Below are 20,265 nucleotides of genomic sequence, written 5' to 3' on the forward strand. Positions count from 1 at the left end.
AAAAAAAAAAGTTTCTCAATTCTGCTCCTTCCATTTTTCTTTCCTTGCAAATACAGCCAAATTTATTGAAGATTATGTCCCTTCCTCCACTGTCTCCATTTTCTTCCTCCAAATTACTCCTCCATCGTCTGACATCCTGGGGCTTCTGATCCCCTCTGTCCAATGGAACCACTCCCACCAATATCACCAAGGCTCTTTGTTGCCAAATAAGTGGTCACTCCTGATTCTTGGTGTCAACACTCCTCAGGAGCATCCCACACTTCACCCTTCCTTCTTTCTTACCTGGGCTTTCAATGCACCACACTTTCTAGGTTTCATCCTGTCTGCTGGCTTCTCTTCCCCTGCCCACCCTTTTATGTATGTTCTCCACTTTCTTCTTTAGCTCTCTTCTTTTCTCATGCTGAACTTTCTGTGCGTTATCTCCATTACTTTCCTCCCTGTGTGTTGATGCTGCCCAAATCTGTCTGCAGCCATGACTCCCCGCTTCCTCCAAGCTCCAGTCGAATAAACCCTGTCTCAGGAAATGGCACCATCACCTACCCTGGTTCCAAGTCAGAAATGGTACATAATCTTGACCTGTCCCTCTCTTGTCCCCATACAGCAAAACAATTCCCCAGACATTCCTAAGTACCCCATAAACCTATTCCTCTTCTTCCCATCAGCCACTACCTTAATTCTTGTTTCCATTCTCTTCTGTTGGATCACTGCAAAAGCCTTGGATCTCTCTACCTTTTCAAACCAGTCTCCACACTGAAACCAAAGTGATCTAAGGCACAAATCTCTCCTCGTTGTTAGGCCTAAAGTTCTTCACTATTCCTCTGGATAAACTCTACATCTTTAGCATGGCTGACAAGGCCTAGGAGAGATGGCCCAAGCCTCTCTCTCCAGCTTCACCCTCTCCCCTTGCACCCTAAGCCCCTAAGCCATGCTCAATACATTGGTCTTCCCAACTTGTCAAGTGCTTGTTCTTTGAGCTTTGCTGTTCCGTCTGGAATACTCTTGCCTTCTCAATGCCTGGCTAACTCCTGCTCAGTCTTCAGGTCTCAACTTGGACCTCTGTTTCTCAAGGCTTCCTCTGACTCACCAAGATTAGCTTAGCTGCCTGTTTAGTATCCATAGCAACTATTTACCATACACTACTGATTTTTTTGCAGCCTTATATAACTTGCTATACAAACACAGCTTCCAGCCCTGTATACCACTCCTTCCTGATCAGATCCCAGGCCCCTCCCCCTCATGGAGCCACCACTAACTCATGGGATCTTGTATGACTCTTCTCACAACACTTATTACACTTTTTTGGTAACTATTTGTTTCCATTCTCCAGTAAATTGTGAGCCCCACAAAGGACCACTTCTATATCACTTACCACTTAGAAGCAAATGGCAGATACTGATTGCTCAACAAAAGTTCAGTGGGTGAATGAATCCTTGGGGGTGATTATAGGTCTATCCTCCTTGGTAATGAAGTTCAATAGATACATATAATTAATTTACATAGTGCTATAGAATTATTGTATTATTAGTATCTGGTTGTTTTACTTCTTGAGGGTACAGTCTATGCCTTATTCAATTTCTTTGTTCCAGAAAACTCAGCATGCCTGGCACGTATCGTTTTCAACCAACTTTACTGTATCAATGACCATAAGAAATTAAGATACAGAGGCACAGATAACTGAACTACCCTACATTGCACAGAGCTACCTTGTCCCAGAAGCAGGATTAGAACTCAGTCTGGAAAAAAAAAAAAAAAGGGCAGGGGGGAATACTTGGAAGGAAGCCATTCAATGTCTAAACAGAATACCAGTATGAAGCAATGAGTTCTCTCCATCAAGAGACTGGCCAGAGAGGTATCTGGCTGGCTCAGTCAGTAGAGCATATCACTCTGAAGTCATATGAGTCATGAGTTTGAGCCCCAAATTGGATGTAGAGATTACTTAAATTACATAAACTTAGAGAGAGAGACTGGCCAGAAGCAATGGGAACTGTCAGGGCCCCAGACCTCCATAGTTAAGTATCCCCATAGTGGACAAGACCCAGGCCAAGGAGTGTGAGGACAGGGGACTTGGGTATTTCAGCATGGAAGGGAGACTGGACCCAGACTTGTCTCTTGTAGTTGGTTTCAACCCTCAACCCCAGGCACTGGTATTAGGGTATTATTTGTCCTTCTCTGGAATCTATTTATTGCTAAGATAGTTCTTTCCCCAGTGTTACTTTCCTACAGTGAGCGAGTCACTGAGAGGGGCTGGGAAGAATAATTTGCTGTATAGCCCACTGAGTATGTTAGAATTGTCTCCTTCTAAGTCTTTAGCATAAACCTCCCCCCTCTTCAGCTTCCCCTCCAGCTCTAGGCCTCAACTTTTCATCCCCACCCCAGACTCTCCCAGTGGCCCTAGTGAAACTCCTGAGACAGAAAAGATAAAGAGAAAAGAGAAGCAGCATTGTGGTGGAGGTGGGGGGGAACAAGTAGAATTCTAATTTTCTCCCCTTCCTCCATTTTTTGAAAACACTAAGGTCCCTACGTCGAAGCAGCAGATAAGTCTCTCGCTTCCCTAAACATCATGAACCCTCAGAGGAAGCTGAGCCTGGAGCCCCCTTCTTCTATCGGAAGAGTCAGCCTTGAGGCTAAAGTGCCCAAGATGAGAGACAGGTGGGTTTTTCTCTAACTGGGACTTATTCTCTTTTATAGCGTATTTTGAGTAACCTTTAAGCACATTCACATGCTCAAAATATTTAATCTTTGTACTGGAATGCAAATTCCATGACTTATGTCCTCATTGGACCAATAGAGGATGAACTTGGGGGGATGTGACTAGGTCTCAAAAGCCAAACATATCAGATTCTCCTAAATATACTTAGTTTCCTTCACTCCTGGATTGGCAGGGTTTCCACTGACATTACAGAAAACTGCCCTGTGACCCAGATCCTGCATGGAATGCTTTAGAGTAAAGGGAAAAAAATCTGGTACTCACATCTTCTCCTTACCCCTACACCTAATAGTTTGTCAATCTGTTAAACAATACTTTTTGCTACCACTCATCCCAGACAACACTGTGGCAGCCAACAAAACAAATCTCATTCTCCTTTTTCTCCAAGAATTAGGTCTAGGAGTCCAGTTGCTTGCTTAACAAAATACAGCAAATGTTAAAACACCTTGACTCACAAAAGACCTGGCTGCTGCTGAAATGCACATGACTCCGTAAGATAGCTCTGTCTACCTGCTGACTTCTAAATCAAGCCCTGCAATGCTCATTTTTGCTCCATCCCCAAACCAGGATAAATGGGATTCAGAAGACTGATTCTGTGTCCTCCCTTATGAAGAATCTCATAGGCCTTCCGTGAGTGAGAACTTTTAAATAATAAAGCTTAACACTGTACTTAAGAAGCTGGTCTGTGGGGTGCCTGGGTGGCTCAGTCAGTTAAGCGTCTGACTTCGGCTCAGGTCATGATCTCATGGTTCATGGGTTCGAGCCCTGTGTCGGGCTCTGTGCTGACAGCTCAGACCCTGGAGCCTGCTTCAGATTCTTGTTTCCCTCTCTCTCTGACCCTTCCTGCTCACGCTGCCTCTCTCTCTCTCTCTGAAATAAATAAATAAATAATAAATACATACATACATACATACATTTTAAAAAAAGCTGGTCTGCTCAAATCATAAGTGTGCACACTAGTTGTTTGTCAGTAATTAAGATGCTACTTCTACACATTTAATCACCATTTTCACAAACACTGTCTTAACTAAAAACTCTATCAACAGGAAGTCCTAGAATTACAGTGTATAAGCCTCAAATATTTGGAGAACATCATATACCCTCTTAATCCAAAAACTTGGGTACCTGAAAATGGGATCTTAATCACAGCCAGACTGCACACTTAGGTCAGGTCCTATATGTGCATCTTTATATGCTCAGTACTTAGCACAGATCCAGACAAACAGTTGGCCCTCAAAAAGTATTTGTTAAATTTGAACAAATCCTGTGAAAATCTCACATGGAGACATCAGCTTGGCACACCTCTTACCACTTCTCCAAAAAGATTCAGGTATAATCCAAGTCTAGCATCAGGGAACACACAAGGCTGCTGCTAAAATCTGGGAAGGAAGGGATGGCATCCAAAAGTGGGTTGGATTTAGACCAGGCCTCAAAGCCTGAAGTGACCTCCGATCCCTATGTTGATAACAGGATTCATAAAGTGCATAATGGGAAAGTGAGCAGAGACCATGGATTTCAGGGCCTTAGAACCCAGTGAAGTAACCCCTAAGAGAGCTCTTCCTTCCCAAAAAGAATGCACAAGAAAAGGGAGAAGAAGAGAGAGGCCTCCCATAGCTTTCGGCCTAAAACAGCCGCTCTCACCTCATTCCATCTGGGGAAGGGGCTACAAAGCAGACAATCTTTATTCACAATTGGGATGGCAGAGGGAAGGGACCCCCAGGTCAGTCCAAAAGCAGAGATACTGGGTGGAGCAGATGGCGCAGGGCAAGGACTCAGCACTCATCCTCGCCCAATACGGCATAAGGGTTTCGGGCAGCCAGGCTGGACCCTGGAGCTGAAGTTGGGGTGTCCTCATCCCCTTCCCCCTCCTCATCCGCATCCCGGTCCTCCTCTCCCTCCTCCTCACAGGAGCTGCTCAGCTCTTCTTCTTCCTCCTCTTCCTCGTCACCTGCTGGCCCCACCCTGCCCTGCAAAACCATCAGCTCTGTGGTCTCCGGATGGGACTCCCAGGTGCCTGGGGAACCAAAACAAGAAAAGAATGGAGGAGAGTTTTAAGGAACTAAAGCCAGAGAAAGATAGGGAAGAAGCAAAAACTAAGTAACAATCAGTTTTGTACCTGCTGGTATTCATTCATTCATTCATTCATTCATTCATTCATTCAAACTCCCATGTGCTGGGCACCGAACCGAAGCTCTGCATACATCAATTCTACTCTCTACCATCACCTTGCCAGGAGGCAACTATCATCCTGGTTTTGCAGATCAGGAAACTGTCTCAAAGATACTTAGTAACACAGAACTGGCTGACAGGTGTAGAATCCAGATCTGACTCCCGGCCACAAAGCCCACACCCTTTTGCCTCCATCATAGCATGGGAACACTGGCTGGCTGACCTTTCTGTTCACTGTAGCCTGGTGGATGAAAACACAGGCTGAGGCGGCCATCCAGTGCCAGCCGCAGGAGGCTATTGGCTGCTCTGTACACATCATTCCGGGCTGCCTTGGCTGTCTTATAACCACGTTTTTCTGCCCAGGCTGAAGAAAGAAAAGAATAATGGGGAGGGAAGCTGTTAACCAGGCTCAGTCACCATCACTCTATTCCCGTAACACAGTCCTTCCAGTTTTCTCCAGAACATCCCAGGCTACAAATCTTGCTGGCTCCACAAGAAAACTCCAAGCATGGTTAGCCAGGTATTTCACCAAGGGCAGAACCTCTGAAAAGAGGAGAGGAGATAGTGCAGCATAAAAGGGGAGAAGCCAGAAACATGGAGCCCACCTTCACAGATGTCCCAGGCACACCAGGGATGTTCTGCTGAAGGATCCTTGGCCTCTGGATGGCGCAGGTGAAGCAGGACCTGCACAGGGATTCGAGATGCCAGATAGCCCACTGCAGTGTATGGCTCCTGGATTTGGGCAATGGGGTAGATCCCCGCCAGAACCTGAGGGGAAACAAGAATGCTCAGCCTGTTTTTGGCTTTCTACTTTCTCTCCCTCCCTTCCCCCTCTGTCCTCATACCTGCAACTGCCTGGGCAGAAGGGAGGGGAATATGAGGCCAGGGCAGTCACAGAGCTTCACAGAGGGGGTGAGAAAGTAGGTCTGAAAGTATCGGGTGTGGCCGGGGGTTCTGGAGACACTCACGACCTTCCGCCCCACCAGCCCGTTGATCAGCGAGGACTTTCCCACATTGGGGAAACCTAAGAAAGGGAAGGAAAATTAACACTGGGCAGATCTCTACTTCGTGACAGGCAGGACTATAGCTATAGAGAAAAAGGGAAGTAAGGCTCAGAAATCAAGGAAGCAGTATAACCTTACAAGTTTCAAATCAAGGTCTGGGCTACCAGACCTGGCCTCTCCACTAATCAGCTTTGTAACCTCAAGGCAATTTGCCTCACTTTCTGAGCCTCTGTTTCCTCATTTTACAAGTGAGCAGTCAGGATTGAATACAACAGAAACAAATATAACTGTGTGGTTCAATGCCTGCAGTAGAACAAATGCCTAACACAAGTGAAACATGTATCTCATAATCATCACTTCTCCAGGGAGAAGACTGAAAACCTTGAGGCTCATTGCCACTCTCTTCAGGACCACCTCTGTCATTCTGGGTGACTCTGGTATCTGCACATGTGTCCTGTTTAGCAGTCTGGCCTCTCAGTGCCCGCATCTATCTTCCAAAGATCATTTCCTCAACTACCCACTGCCAAGGTCATACTCTGGCCCTTGTCACTTCATTCCTCAAAAATCTCAACCACAAGCACCACTCTGTCCCGACATCCTATCAATTCAACTTACTTACTCTGTTTCCTCAGTTCTAATACATCTTCAACTCTGACTCTAGTACAGGACCACTATTTGATACCGGACTCACGTCCTTACTTCCCTTCTTACCCAACTGAGATCCCAGGGCCCAGCTCTATAGCCAGTAGCTTTCACACTTGAGTTCACCTTGAACTCCCTGGTCCTGCCTCTCTCCTCCAACTCACTCAACTCCATGGCTCCCATCCCCCAATGCCCTTCACACTCTGACTTGTCCAAAAATCACTGAGCTCATTCCCACACGAAAACCTTCTTATTTACTGACCCCTTGGTCAGGAAGGCCCTTTTCCCATTATCTCCAAATGGCTACTTCCTCTCAACATCCTGGGCTCTTCTCAGAGCGGGCTTTGCATGAGAACCCTCCTCACTGGATCACTCTCTACCTTTCACTGCCCCTAAATAATATGATTTCAAAACATAAATCCACTTAGTTTCAAGGAAATAAGCTCCGTGAGAGTAAGGACTTTTCTGCCATTTTCACAGGAGCATAATCGGTCCCTGGATCAGGAACCGGCACTCAAGTAAATATTTGCTAAGAACTAGAGGTAATCCAAACTCAGGACTGCCTGTCCCACAGCAAAGGAAAGTGTCTCTGGGCCCTAATCATACATTCCTTTCATCTCCAAAAAGAGCAGAAACAGGCTATTAATTCAGGGAAGATTCTCCTTGACAACAGACTTAACTAGATAAGACTCAGAAAAATACTAATGCTAACTAAGCTCCTGCTCTGATTTAATAATTGCTCTACTATGGATTGATTACTACCATGGAAACAGTTAAAATCTATGTCTTTCAAAATAATGATGGGACACAGTAAGTACCACATAAATGTTAAATATCAACAGTCATGATTATTACTATTATCACTATCTGTCAGGAATCATTAGGTTATCTTTATGCCATTCACTTCATTTCTCATATCCGTTCAAATTGGGTATCAACATCTCCATTCTAAAAATCAAAGTAACTAAGACTCAGAATGGGTAAACAACTTGCTCAAAATTAGTAAGAGCTAAGGAAAGATGGAATTTAACTCAGGCATGCTAGGATCCTTCCACTATTGCCAAAACCCTCCTTTTCCAAAGAGTAAAACTCTGTACCTCATAGGAGGCCACCAGGCATGGGACATCACTTCCTTACCCACACAGCCAATGGTCACCACTCCATCTTTGTAGTGCTCCCGGGTCGGGCTGGTTGGCTCCATCACTGAGTCAGTCTGCTGCTCCACAAGGACTGCAGGTCCATCCTCTTCTTCCTCTTCCTCCCCAGAGCCATTTCCCCAGGTGGCCCCAGCCACATCTCGGGCAATCTTCTCCCGCCAGCTGCTTAAGTCCACTGTTCAGGGAAGGAGAAGATGATGAAGGTTCTCCCCAGGGCCACTGCAGATGATTGCACAGACTATATGCACTGCACAGCTGATGTAACTGGCGCCCTGAAGAGTTGAAGAGTGCCAACCTGCACAACACATTCTCCCCAGTGTTCACTTGACCCCACATAGAAATCATGTGAATTTTTGAGTTTCAGAAAAATACTGGGAAGACTGAAAGCAAAAGACCCCTGGGGCTCCTGTCTACCTGCTGCCTATGTTGCCACCAAGTCAGTCACCTCCCTCTTCTATCCCTCCCCCTGGCTTCTTGCCTACATCCATAAAGAAGAGGTGACTTCAGGGAAGGTAAGCAAAATGACTCCAAGCCTTGAGCCTTCCACATATCATCCCACAGCTCCCCTCTAAGAGTTATATACCTTTCCCCACAGTGATGGCTTCACAGGCTCTCAGTAACTGCTCTGGCCCCAGGGCCCGAGTCCATCCTCTCCCCCGTCTCCGACTCTTCTTCAAAACTGAGATCAGAGGGCACAAAAGTGTTAGCACATGGGCTTATGCACCCCATCTCACCCACCGCCCTTAAGCCCAATATCAGGTACTCCTTTGTCAACAAGCCTCTCTGTTCTCCCTGTTGTCCCCTGCCACCCCACCTCTCCCATGCTGCCTTCCTCATTGCCCACTCACCGCTACTAGGGTCCTGTGGGGTGCGGGGGTCCCGAGGGAAAGAGGTAAAAAGGACTATGTGGAGCTGGGGATAGTGTTGGTGAAAATAATGCTTCCAGGCAACCACGAGAGCCGGTGGGGCTAGATCCACCTTGTTCAGGACCAAGACCAAGGCCAACCCAAGTTCTCCAGTCACGTACTCGTAAAGTGCTGGTGGGAAATTCACAACCTGGGACAGGGTTGGTGAGAGGAGGGAGCAATGAGAGATCAACCCAGAGTTCTCTGCCTCCAGCTCTCCACTCACCAGGCACAGCTCAGAGACTCTGGTGGTAGCAGATTCTGGGGCAAAAGGGTAAATTAGCCAAACTAAACTAGGAAAATAAAGTAACGATAAGCAATACCTGTGCATTTGTGTCTGGGGGACTTAATACAGATCCTAATTAGGGATGGAAATGAGCCAAACACAAGACAAGGAAATAGTGATACCTAGCACACTGGGATAAAGGCTGGGGTCAGGCATAGGGGTGGGAGTTGGGATAAAGCTTAACACTTGTTTTTATGTGTACACACCCATCTACATTTATGTGCATACATGTGTGTGTGCATACATGTATGTGTGTATGTGCATACATGTATGTGTGTGCATGTTTGTGACCAGCATGTGTAGCTGTGTGAGTGCATATGAGCACACACATATGTCTGTGAGTATGCGTACCAATGCATGTATGTATGTCATTAAGGACTTCTAACCTAAATATTCCCACAGACCTCCCTTTCTCCCACTAGAGGACAAGAATGAAGTGGTAGAGCCAGGTTAACACAAGGGTCATCAAACAGCAGAGACTAGAGCCTGAACCACTAACTTAGTATTCCAGGTGAGGCTGAATTCTGTAGTGACTGATGTGATGGGGCAGGGGCAAGCCCCCAGCTGCCTTCACAGAATTCCTTGGAGCACCACACTAGAACTTTCTACTGGTCTAGCTCTGGTGGGACTGGAAAAAAGATATCTGGCTTTTCATCATATGAAGTAAAGAAGAGAGTCAATTAACCAGACCAGAAGTGACAAGCTGTGACACTGATGAATACAAGACTGAGTTCTGACTGTAGACATCAGCATGAGGTAGAGAAGACTAGAAATAAAGGATACCTCTCCATCTCCCAACTTCTGCCCTGGCCCTTTACCCCACAAGAATCTTCCTTCCCCCTCCCCCTTGCCCCCCTCATCCCCGGTACTCACTGGATGTCGGATATCAGTGATAAGCAGGACAATGTCAGACATCTCCAACACGCGCCACAGCTGCCTCCATGTCTAAAAAGACAACATCAGTGGAAGAGTACCTAAGCAGAGTCCTTCTCTTTTTTTTTTTTTACAAGTTTTTGGGTTTTTTTAAGATTTTTTTTTTTAAATTATTATTTCTAGGAGAGAGAGAGAGACAGTGTGAGCAGGGGAGGGTCAGAGAGAGAGGGAGTCACAGACTGAAACAGGCTCCAGGCTCTGAGCTGGCAATCAGCACAGAGCCTGACACGGGGCTCGAACCCACGAACCGCGAGATCATGACCTAAGCAAAAGTTGGACGCTTAACCGACTAAGCCACCCAGGCGCCCCAGCAGAGTCCTTCTCTTGCCTGACTCCAGACCAATCTGACCAAGGGTCACTTCTGTCCCCACTGCATTCTCACCTCCAGATTATGCTCAAAGTAACTGAGTTTCTCAGAGGTATAAGCCCCATGAATCTTCGCAAGATACTCCTGGAAGCTACGCTCCTCCTGGCTCATTAACTGCTCCTTGGACATCTCATAGCTCCAAGGAGGGCGTCGGGGAAAGTCCAGGACTGAGAAACCAAGAAAAAGTCCAAGTAAGTCTGAGAATAGTTTCGGGGGTCAAGAGTGCATCCCAGACCTATCATTCCTGAAAGTCAGGTCTTCCTCTTCCAAGTTCCTTCCCCCAGCCCACTGCCTCTCCCAAACATCCAGTGTTGAGCCCTCACCTGAGCCAGGCTGATAGACCTCTTGGATGTCCAGCTCCAGCAGCTCAGCACTGACCGGCTGTAGCACTTGCTCCCGAGCTGCTTTCTTTCTCCTTTCCACCTCCTCCCGACTGTCTCGCTCAAAGTGCAGCCGGTATCTAATGGGACAGGGACCACGCCATCTCTTGCAATCCTGTGACCACAAACTCCCCTTTTGGGCAGACAACTTCGTAGAGCTTTCTCTTCAGAGTTGTTCAAGTCTTCTTTCAGTAAGCCCTCCCTCAAGTCTCTCTTCCCTGCAGTATTCGACCTTCCCCTAAGCCTCGCCCTTCTAAAAGCCAAGAACTCTCTCTCCAGCCCCTCCGAAAGGGAGAATTGTGGCCTGCTCCCGTGAACCCGGCTGCCTGCGGAGAACCGTGGCATCCCAGCCCCACCTCCTCCACCAGCAATATCCGGCTTTCCCCAAGCACTCTCACATCCGGGTAGGCGGGGAAGCCCCGAACAGTACACCCGCCCCATCCCACCCCCTCCCCACCTACTCTCACCGATTTGGGTCATAGCCTCGAGGACCCAACCCTTGGGAAGGCTGCTGGTTGAGCCTGCGGATATGATGGGTCACAGACTCCCCGTCCGAGGTGTCGGTCTGCTCCTCCCGCCGCTCCCGGCTCCCGCTGCGGCTGTTGGAACTGGATCGCAGCCCATCTTGGAGTCCTGCGGGGAGGAGGCGGTGAAGCCAAAGCTGGCAGGTTCTAAGGGGCCGTAAGACCCCTTCCTCGGTCAGCCTGGCTTCTCACAAGACCCCACTTCTTTTGAAGCCGGGGACTCCCAGCCATCCCGCTCAAGACCCTACCGGATGTACGTGGGGGCAGTCATTCCTCCACCAGGGACCTGCAGGGATGGCGCCCCGTTTGAGGGGGAGGGATTCCCCTCCCCCAACTCTCCATCATTTCCCACTCCTTCCAAGGAGCCTGAGGTGAGAGAATCCCCTCTGCGGTGGCCCTCGAGCTTCTGCGCGAGGCCACCACCCACTCCCACGCCCCGCAGAGGTGCGGCCGGCACACCCCTCCCTCCAGATGTGCTGGAGCCCGAGCCCCGCCCCCTCCCCTCGCTCCTGCACTGACCTCGCTTCCGCTCCCGCTTGTCTTGCAACTGCTTCTTCTTTTGCTTCACGCTGAAGGGCTTCTTTCTCGGCATGGCCTGGACCAGTCACCTGGCCCAACCTCCGCCGAGCTCCGGCCGCCTCAACGGACTCCCCCCGGGTAACCCCCGCCGCAAGGGCCTGGGAGCCTAGAGGGGGCGGAGCTATGAGGTGACGTCAGCGAGCGGGCCTGGCCGATTCGCCCCAGTGGCCTGGGTGGAAGGCGGACGAAGGGAAATACAGCCACTTCCCTCTGGGAGCGAGGCGAGCGGAAGATGCGGGGTGGGCTACCCGCACGTGAGACTCTGTGGCACGGAGAGGGCGCAGCTGCGGCGAGGAAGGAGGCGCGCGTGGGACGATCAAGCTAACTTCGTCACGGACGCTACCAACTCGCGTTCGGAAGAGGGGGGACGCGTGTCATCACTACCTTGCGCGCTGGGGGAAGCTACCACTCACCTGGAGGGGGCGGTGGAGCGGAGGGCGGGTCCCACCACCTAAGGGAGAGAGAGAGAGGCGTGGATGCGCTGAAGTTACTTTACCAAACCGCGGGCTTGACCTTTGTGGAAAGACCGGACTGCGTGTCTTGGCAATGAAGTCAAGTTGCTGAGCTACACTGGGGACAGGGTCAAACGTCTTGAGGGGCGGGTGGCAGTCTGAAGAGTCCTGGGCGCCACCTTCCCGGGACCCAAATTCCTTGGGGGAGCGATGATAGGGAACAGGTTTACAGATCATAAGAGCAAGCGCGGGCGAAGAGAGAAACCCAGGCGGGGCAAGGACTTTTGAAGAGAGGTCAGAGGGCACGAAGTTGTGCCTGCAGCTGTTACCATAGTAACCCGGGACCGGATGTGTCGACCTTAAGGTGCGACAGCTCTCTCATGCCTTCTGGCCCGAGAGCCTTTAGAATCTATAGCACATTGTGAGGAGCTGGTTGTGGGGTCTTTTCAGAGAGAAGAAGAGAGGAATTTTCTTTTAAGCATTTGTAGGAACGCAACAAAAAGAAGACTTGAGACTGCCATTATGTCTGCCAGAGACCAAGCCCCACAAAAGCTCCCCGGAGCCTTCCGGAACTGAAGGGACAGGAGCCTCAGCCTCTCAGTCCACCCACCGGAAGCGGAAACAGAATTCCGGCGTGCCCCTTCCTCACTGCCCTCCAAATCCCGCTGCAGCCATTGCCGCAACCACGATGCCGAAACGAAAGAAGCAGAATCAGCAGCAGCCGCCGCTACCGCAGCAGCCCCCGCTGCCAGAGCGGGAAGAGACTGGAGACGAGGAGGATGGGAGTCCCATAGGTGAGGAGCTCGGGAAGGTGTGCATATGCCTGTCAGCTGGTCTAGGCAAGGGGTTGGGGTCTGAAAAGGTGCGGGGGAGGGGGCTCTAAAGGAAGGAGGAGGAAGGTCGCATGCGCTGCGGCGGGGATAGGAGGCTGTGCGATGTGGAATCTTGAGCGAGTTCTTCCGTGACTCCTCAACTTCCATCCGGCCTCTAACCTTTCTAAAGAAGACAGGGGAGGAAAGGATAAAGAGCTCGTGTGCGCAGCCGCAAAACGGCAAGGGAGGGGGGCCTAGAGAGGTTGCAAATTGCTGTGTCTGGGATAACAACTTGTGACCAGACTTGTACAGAGAAGGTGGAATTGTTGCCTTCTCTAAGCCGCTCTGGGGCGGGGGTGAGGGGATCGCTCTGATTGGCCAATAGTTAAGGAGCGTGATAGCACTACCTCTGAATCACTTGGGATGTTTTGGATAGCCACTATGTAAGGGAAACAGAAAGCTGTAGGTATCCTTTCCAAATTGTGTGCTCTCCTAAGCTGAGTCCTTACTTTTTTTGGGGGGGGGGGGGCCGGGGAGGGCAAATTCTGAGAACGCTTTGAAGAGGAAAGGGCACGTAGATGGGCTAAGGACTTTTTAACACTGCTGAGAATATATCTGGCTTTACTGATTGGATTAAGAGATGAGTAGCAGAAAACCATAACAGGATCATCAGTACTTTAGTCCATTCTGGTGACTATATTTTCATGTCTACTCTTAGGACCACCCAGCCTTCTGGGCCCTCCCCCCATGACCAATGGAAAGCCTGGTGACCCCAAGTCAGGTGAGGACAAGGGGGCTCCGATCCTTTGATTAGGCCCTGGAGAAGGGAGCAAGGGAGGGACTAAAACCCAGGAAGGACCAAAAGGTCAGGAATTCTTTACATAAATGAATGGAGAAATGTTGTATAATTACAGACTGGAAAGCTCAATGATGTAAAAATGTCACTTCTTCCCAAATTGATCTACAGATTGAGTGTATTCCCAGTGACAATCCGTATAATGGAAATAAGCATTCTGCATTATTACAAGGAAATGCAACGGACCAGACTGAGAAATTGCAAGGACAGTCTTGAAGTAGGAGGACTTATAACTGTAAAGCTAAAGCTATAGGTATTATGATGTGGTATGGGCATAAGTCAGTATCCCGGTACAAAGAGTCCAGTAACAGGCCTGCACATATGTAGAGATTTCATTTGTGATGAAGATGGAACTGAAATAGTGGTCATTTCAGTAAATGATGCTGGATCAATTGGATATTCATGGGGGGGGGGGATGAAATCTGAACTGTTCATACCATATGTAAATATCAATTCCATGTGAACTGTAGATATGAGTGTTAAAGGTAAAGAAAATAAATATATTTCATAGTCTTAGATGAGATAAGAGTTCTTAAACAGACAAGAAGCACATACACACTTACCATAAAGGAAAGATTGATAAACTGAACTACATTAAACTTTTATTAAATAAAATTAGCAGGAAGCCAGAGATTAGAAGATATTTGCAATAAGTATAACCAATAAAGAGCTCATATCTAGAATATATACAGGAGTTTTCTAGACAACCTGTTAGCAAAGGACCAGAGCAGCTCTCTCTCAAAACTGAGATCTAAATGACCAAGAACATGTGAACAAGAACTCAGTATCATTAGTTGTCAAATAACTTCAAGATAAAAACACACCAGTTTGAATTGAGACCCTTGTGCACTGTTGGTGAGATAGTAAAATGATTCAATTCTATGGAAAGCACTATGGCGTTTCCTCAAAAAAGTTAGAAATAGAACTACCATGCGATACAACATTCCCTCTTCTGGGTACATATCCAAAAGAATGGAAAGCAAGATATTGAAGAAATATTTGCATACTCCTATTCTTGCAGCACAATTTACAATAGCCAAGAGCCAGAAGCAACCAAAATGTCCATTGAGAGATGAATAAATGTACAAAATATGGTATATTCATACAATGAAATATTATTCAGCCCCAGAAAGGAAGAGAATCCTCTTGTGTGCTATATAGCATGGATGAACCTTGAGGCCATCTTGCTAAATGAAACAAGCTAGTCACAAAAAGACAAATGTTGTATGATTCCACTTATTTGAGGTATCGAAAGTAGTCAGATTCATAAACAAAGTAAAATGGTGGTTTCCAGGAGCTGGGTGGAGCGAGAAAGGAGAGTTGTTAAGTAGCTATACAGTATAATTTTGCAAGACGGAAAAATTCTAAAGATCTGTTTCACAACAGTGAGGATTTACTGAACACTATTGAAACATGCACTTTAAAATAGTTAGATGGCAAATTTTAGGTGCCTGGCTGGCTCATTCGGTAGAGCATGCAATTCTTGATCTCAGAGTTGTGAGACCAAGCCCCATGTTGGGCATAGAGTTTGCTGTAAAACAAAAACAAAAACAAAACCCAGCAAATTTTATGTTACATGTTCCACCACAATTTAAAAACAAACAAAAAAAACCACTCCCCAGAATGGCAAAAGTAAAAGAAATTGACAATACTAAGTGTTGTCAAACTATGGAACGATGGCCAGTAGGAATGTCAATTGGTATAGCCACTTTGAAAAAAGAAAATTTGACTTCATTAAATTTTACCATACATATCCCTAGGGCCCAACAATACCTCTACGACTTTTATCCTCAACAGAAATGCATACATATGTGTAACAAAGACATGTACAAAAATGTTCATAGCAGCATTTTTCGTTATAGCCCCAAACTGGAATCCACCCACATGTCCACCATCAGTAGAATGGATAAATAAGTTGTTGTGTGTGCATGCAATGGGATACTACACTGCAATGAAAATGAACGAACTCCTGCTACAGGCAACCTGGATGAATCTCACAAACACGATGTTGAGCGAAAGGAGCCAGACAGAAAAGAATGCAGACTGTATGATACCATTTATGCGAAGTTCAAAAACAGGCAAAAACTAACCTATGGTGCTAGAAGTCAGCATAGTGGTTCCCTTTGGGGAGGAGGGTGGAGTAGTGGGGGAGGAGGGGCACAAAGGAGGGGAGGACTTTTGAGTATTAAGAAGGCTCTATCCCTTCACCTGGGTGGTAAAAACACAGGTGTGTTGACTTTGTTGGTAACTGAGGTGTGCTTTTAAAATTGGCGTGTTTTTCTCTATGTATATTGGACTTCGATAAAAAGTAAACAAAAACACAGGGCTTCTTTATGAGGATTAACGTGGCCACTGATCACCTTTCTGTGTTTGTCTTTTTCTCTCTTTCTCTGCAGCTCTTCACAGAGGTCCTCCAGGATCAAGGGGACCAATGATTCCACCACTGCTGAGTCTCCCACCACCTCCTCGGGGCAGAGGCCCGATTCGGGGGGGCCTAGGCCCCAGATGTGGCCCATATGGTCGTGGTTGGTGGGGGGCCAATACTGAACCTCCTTTTCCTGGACCAGGCCATGGGGGTCCTCCCAGGGGAGGCTTTCACAAAGAGCAAAGAAATCCTCGAAGGCTCAAAAGTTGGTCTCTTATCAAAAATACCTGCCCACCCAAGGATGGCCCCCAAGTTATGGAAGGTAAAGTCCATTTTTTTTTTTTAATGCCTATACACATGTAATACCTGTCACTTCCAAAATGCCTGTGACTCTTCTTTCTTAGGCTATCCTTTGTCCTTTTAAAGTAGAAGTAGCCCTGAATGTGTTTTTCTCCCAGGAGAATGACTACCATTATCACTACTAGCACTACAAATACCTGGAAGTGGTAGGGAGTAGGAAATCTGACTGCCCTCTCTATTTCTGGTTTTTGTTACATCTGTTTTCTTTCTTATATTTTAAACTCCCCAATTTTCACTTGTTCACAGACAAATCCAACCGCCCCGTCTGCCGACACTTTGCCAAAAAGGGCCACTGTCGATATGAGGACCTCTGTGCCTTCTACCACCCAGGCGTCAATGGACCTCCTCTGTGAGACTGTGCCTTCCCATCCAGACTGGAAGGAGTCCTCTGTGACCTAGTGGCCATATATTTCCCTGTGGCCCTGTGATGGCTACTGTGAGGCTGTTCCACCTACCACCCTCAGTCAGTGACACCCACCCCCATCCGTCACCTCCCCATTTGGGATCCAGAGTTGTGTTTCATCACTGGTGCCCAGTGTGTGGTCTTTCTTCTGATCCAGCCTCCAGAGACTTGCCTTCAGGACCCCATCTTTGCTCCCTTCAGCTGCGTCCTGGATCCTCTTCCCCCTCACCAACTGACTGCTGAACAGGAAACCTCTTTGGTGCTGTTTCTTGTGCATCTGTCGACCCAGCCCCCAGTACTGCCCTCGATTCCTGAGAGCCCTGGAACAGTTTCCTACCATTCCCTTCTAGCTGCTTAAGTCCTTTTTATGTGACAACCCTTATCCCCAAAGTTGCCAGTTGCTCTGTGAAACTCACCAGGTTGATCTGGGGTCAAGTATGGATGACTGGTGCAGAGTTACTCCCTGAAAAGCCACTGTCCCTGCTTTTGGATTTTATAGTTTCTGCGTCAGTAGCATGGTCCCCACCACTCTGGTCTGTGATCACTGTGCTTTGTGAAACTGTGCATCCCCTCGTACGTAGCCTCTCTCAGTGTCCGTGGCATCTTTGTGACTTCCCAACACTAGAGTAAGTTTTTCTGTCAAAATGAGTGAGACTCGGTGCCCTCTAGACTTTCCACACCTCCCAATGTGGGAGAATTGTGAACATTTCTGCAAGACTGCCTCCCTGGTTTCCCCATCCTGGTGTTGGGTTTTTCTGGGTTTGACACAAGCCCATGAGGTGTCCTCTAAAGCTTCTGATGGGGAACCCTCTCTCCTATCCAGCCCACTTTAGTTAGACTGTGTCATTGTGAGGCCACCAGCCCTTTTGTCTGAATTCTGTGAATCTCCACCCAGCCTACCTTTGGGTGGAACCTGGACAGTACTGTCGCCCTTGTCTAACCTTCTTCCCTGCATCCCTGGCACTGGTTGTTTTCTGTGAAAACGGCAGTGAACAGGCTCGGTTTTGAACTGGCTCTGAGGAAATACGTCAGGAGTTGTGTGGGCAAGAGGGAAAGATGAGAGCTGTTGGAGAACTGAGAATGAATTTTTTTTTCTTTTTAACATTTTTTTATATTAGTAATAAATGCAGTGGAAACAAGCATTTTCTTCAATCCCTGTGTTCCAGTCATCTCTGGAGGTACAGATGAGGCTATTCTTGTTGGAGTCACTTTATTCTTCCATTTGTTCATACAGAGTGGTAATGGAGAAGGCAAAGCTTGAGTGTCGTTCAGTCAGAAGGAACCAGTGACGTCCCATTAACCTATAAGCATCAAACACCAGACTGTTACGTTCAAGGGTAAAGTTTTATAGGAAAAAGTAAAGGCCAAGTATCCATGGAGTCATTTTTAAATACTTTACCTACGTTTGTAGGTTTGAAGTTTATGGGAGTGGTAATGACAAAACAGTCTTCCAGCAAATATTTGTGGAGCGACTGTGAGCCTGACAATATACTAGGCACTAGAAATAACAGAGACAAAACCAATTAATTTAAATCTATAGGGGAGACCCGTTCATCAAAAATCATGAATATGTGTAAGGTAGCACTTGTCAAAAATAAGACATGACGAAAAAGGAGTATGTAATAAAGGGAGACTGGGAAGGTGACCTCTCAGACAAGCCCTGAAGGACAAGCAGGAGGTGAGGTGGGGGAGTGAAGTCCAAGCAAAGGTGTTTGCCTAGAGATGGGAAAAGCAGATGAGGCAGAAGAAAGAGGAACTAGACCACTCAGAACCTTGCAGAACACAGATTTGAGTCCTTTGAATGGTTTTATTTTAGGCAGGTGAGTATCGTGGATTAGAATAGTTTTTCAAGAAGATTGACTCAGTATAAAGAGCTGGCCAGGCTTGGAAGTGCCTTCGAAGGGAATGTTAGTCCAGGTGAGTTGTGATGATGACAGAGACTTTGGGGAGTGGAGTGGAGGAAAAGTAATTTGAAAATAAGAGATCAAAATGAAAATATTTTAGGTTTCTCAGGGTTTTTTTAAATTTTATTTTTTAATCTTTATTTTTGAGAGAGCAAGCGAGTATGAGCAGGGGAGACACAGAGATGAAGCAAGCTCCAAGTTGTCAGCACAGAGCCTGACGGGGGGCTTGAACCCACAAAGTGCAAATTCATGACCTGAGCCAAAGTTGGACGCCCAACCTACTGAGCCACCCAGGTGCCCCTCTCAGGTAGTTCTGGCTTGCATAACTACCATTTTAAAAGAGATATTGGAAGAAAACGGGCAGAATGCTGCAAATTTGTTTTTGAAATTACTGAGTGAGCTGCCTTTTAAGACTTCCAAGAAGAGAGAAATTAGGTATTTGCACATATTTGGTATTCAGATGAAAACTAGTGACATAAATGTCTACTGCATATCTGAGTTTTTTGGATATAGGTGGTAGTTAAACCATAAGCATAGAAACATTCATTCACTAAATATTAAGTAACTTCTATGACCCAGTTTATCAGCTTTTAAGTTCAGTTGTAACAGAAACCAAAACTAGCCTTGAAATAGAAGTTTACTTTCTCACAACTTAAGAGGTAGACAGGCCAAGGCATCATGCCACCACGAGGTCCTCAGGTATTTAGAACCCATCCCTACAGGTTTCAGCTCCATAATTCTCGAGGTCAGATCCTTTATTCATGATTTGGGAAGTGAAGCTTTAGCTGGCTTCTCCATGCTCCAAGCCTCAGTATGGACCAGGAAGGGCAGAGGATACCAGCTGTGTTGGAGGAAATTTCCTTAAAGCTAATGCAACTTCAACTTTGTGCCACTGGCCATAACTTAGTCTTGTGGCCAATACCTAGCTACCACTGAGGCTTGGAAAAGTATTCAGGCAGCTACATATTAAACAAAATAATTGGACTTTCAGGATGAATATCCTCTCTTAGCCACTCTGCTAAAATGTGTGGATGCCACAGAATAAGATGAAGTGTCAATACCCTCTAGCCAAAGACCACCAGGAACACACCTGTGGTTTAAACAGTTGGATTTATTTACTCTACAGAGATTATATCCATAAGAGGGTTAAGAATGACAGAATTAGGGGCACCTGGGTGGCTCAGTCAGTTAAGCATTCGACTACGGCTCAGGTCATGATCTCACGGTTCATGGGTTTGAGCCCCACGTTGGGCTCTGCTGACAGCTAGCTCAGAGCCTGGAGCCTGCTTCCGATTCTGTGTCTCCCTCTCTTGGCTTTCCCCTGCTAGTGCTCTTTCTCTCAAAAATAAATAAAAACATCAATTTTTTTAAAAAGCCAAAGAAAACTATTCATAAAATGAATACATGTATTTTTAGAGTTTCAAGGATCTTTGAGCTTCACTTATTCTAAACCTCTTATA

The 20,265-nt window shown here is 47.0% G+C and overlaps 2 protein-coding genes across 4 annotated transcripts; one reads left to right on the top strand and one right to left on the bottom strand.

The window, feature by feature from the left end:
• Positions 1–4,371: 4,371 nt before the first annotated feature.
• On the bottom strand, positions 4,372–11,927 carry GNL1 (G protein nucleolar 1 (putative)). The gene is made up of 12 exons (XM_039220596.1): positions 11,594–11,927; positions 11,018–11,183; positions 10,494–10,630; positions 10,186–10,337; positions 9,744–9,815; positions 8,528–8,735; positions 8,263–8,358; positions 7,660–7,854; positions 5,722–5,900; positions 5,482–5,644; positions 5,100–5,240; positions 4,372–4,721 (listed from the first exon to the last, which is right to left on the bottom strand). The coding sequence occupies exons 1-12, from the start codon at positions 11,664–11,666 to the stop codon at positions 4,480–4,482; spliced, it is 1,824 nt and encodes a 607-aa protein (XP_039076527.1). The 5' UTR covers positions 11,667–11,927; the 3' UTR covers positions 4,372–4,479.
• Positions 11,179–18,040, top strand: PRR3 (proline rich 3). Of its 3 annotated transcripts, XM_039220598.1 has the most exons (6): positions 11,179–11,445; positions 12,585–12,899; positions 13,636–13,698; positions 15,636–15,818; positions 16,170–16,460; positions 16,745–18,040. In XM_039220598.1, the coding sequence occupies exons 2-6, from the start codon at positions 12,794–12,796 to the stop codon at positions 16,849–16,851; spliced, it is 750 nt and encodes a 249-aa protein (XP_039076529.1). In that variant the 5' UTR covers positions 11,179–11,445; positions 12,585–12,793; the 3' UTR covers positions 16,852–18,040. The 3 variants fall into 3 exon arrangements, with proteins under 3 accessions (XP_039076529.1, XP_039076528.1, XP_039076530.1); XM_039220597.1 differs by lacking the exon at positions 11,179–11,445 and having other exon boundaries at positions 12,371–12,899; XM_039220599.1 differs by lacking the exons at positions 11,179–11,445; positions 15,636–15,818 and having other exon boundaries at positions 12,371–12,899.
• Positions 18,041–20,265: the final 2,225 nt, after the last annotated feature.

The sequence above is a fragment of the Hyaena hyaena genome, unplaced genomic scaffold, assembly GCF_003009895.1.
Source record: "Hyaena hyaena isolate Hyena2069 unplaced genomic scaffold, ASM300989v1 scaffold_906, whole genome shotgun sequence".
Taxonomy (NCBI): Eukaryota; Metazoa; Chordata; class Mammalia; order Carnivora; family Hyaenidae; genus Hyaena; species Hyaena hyaena.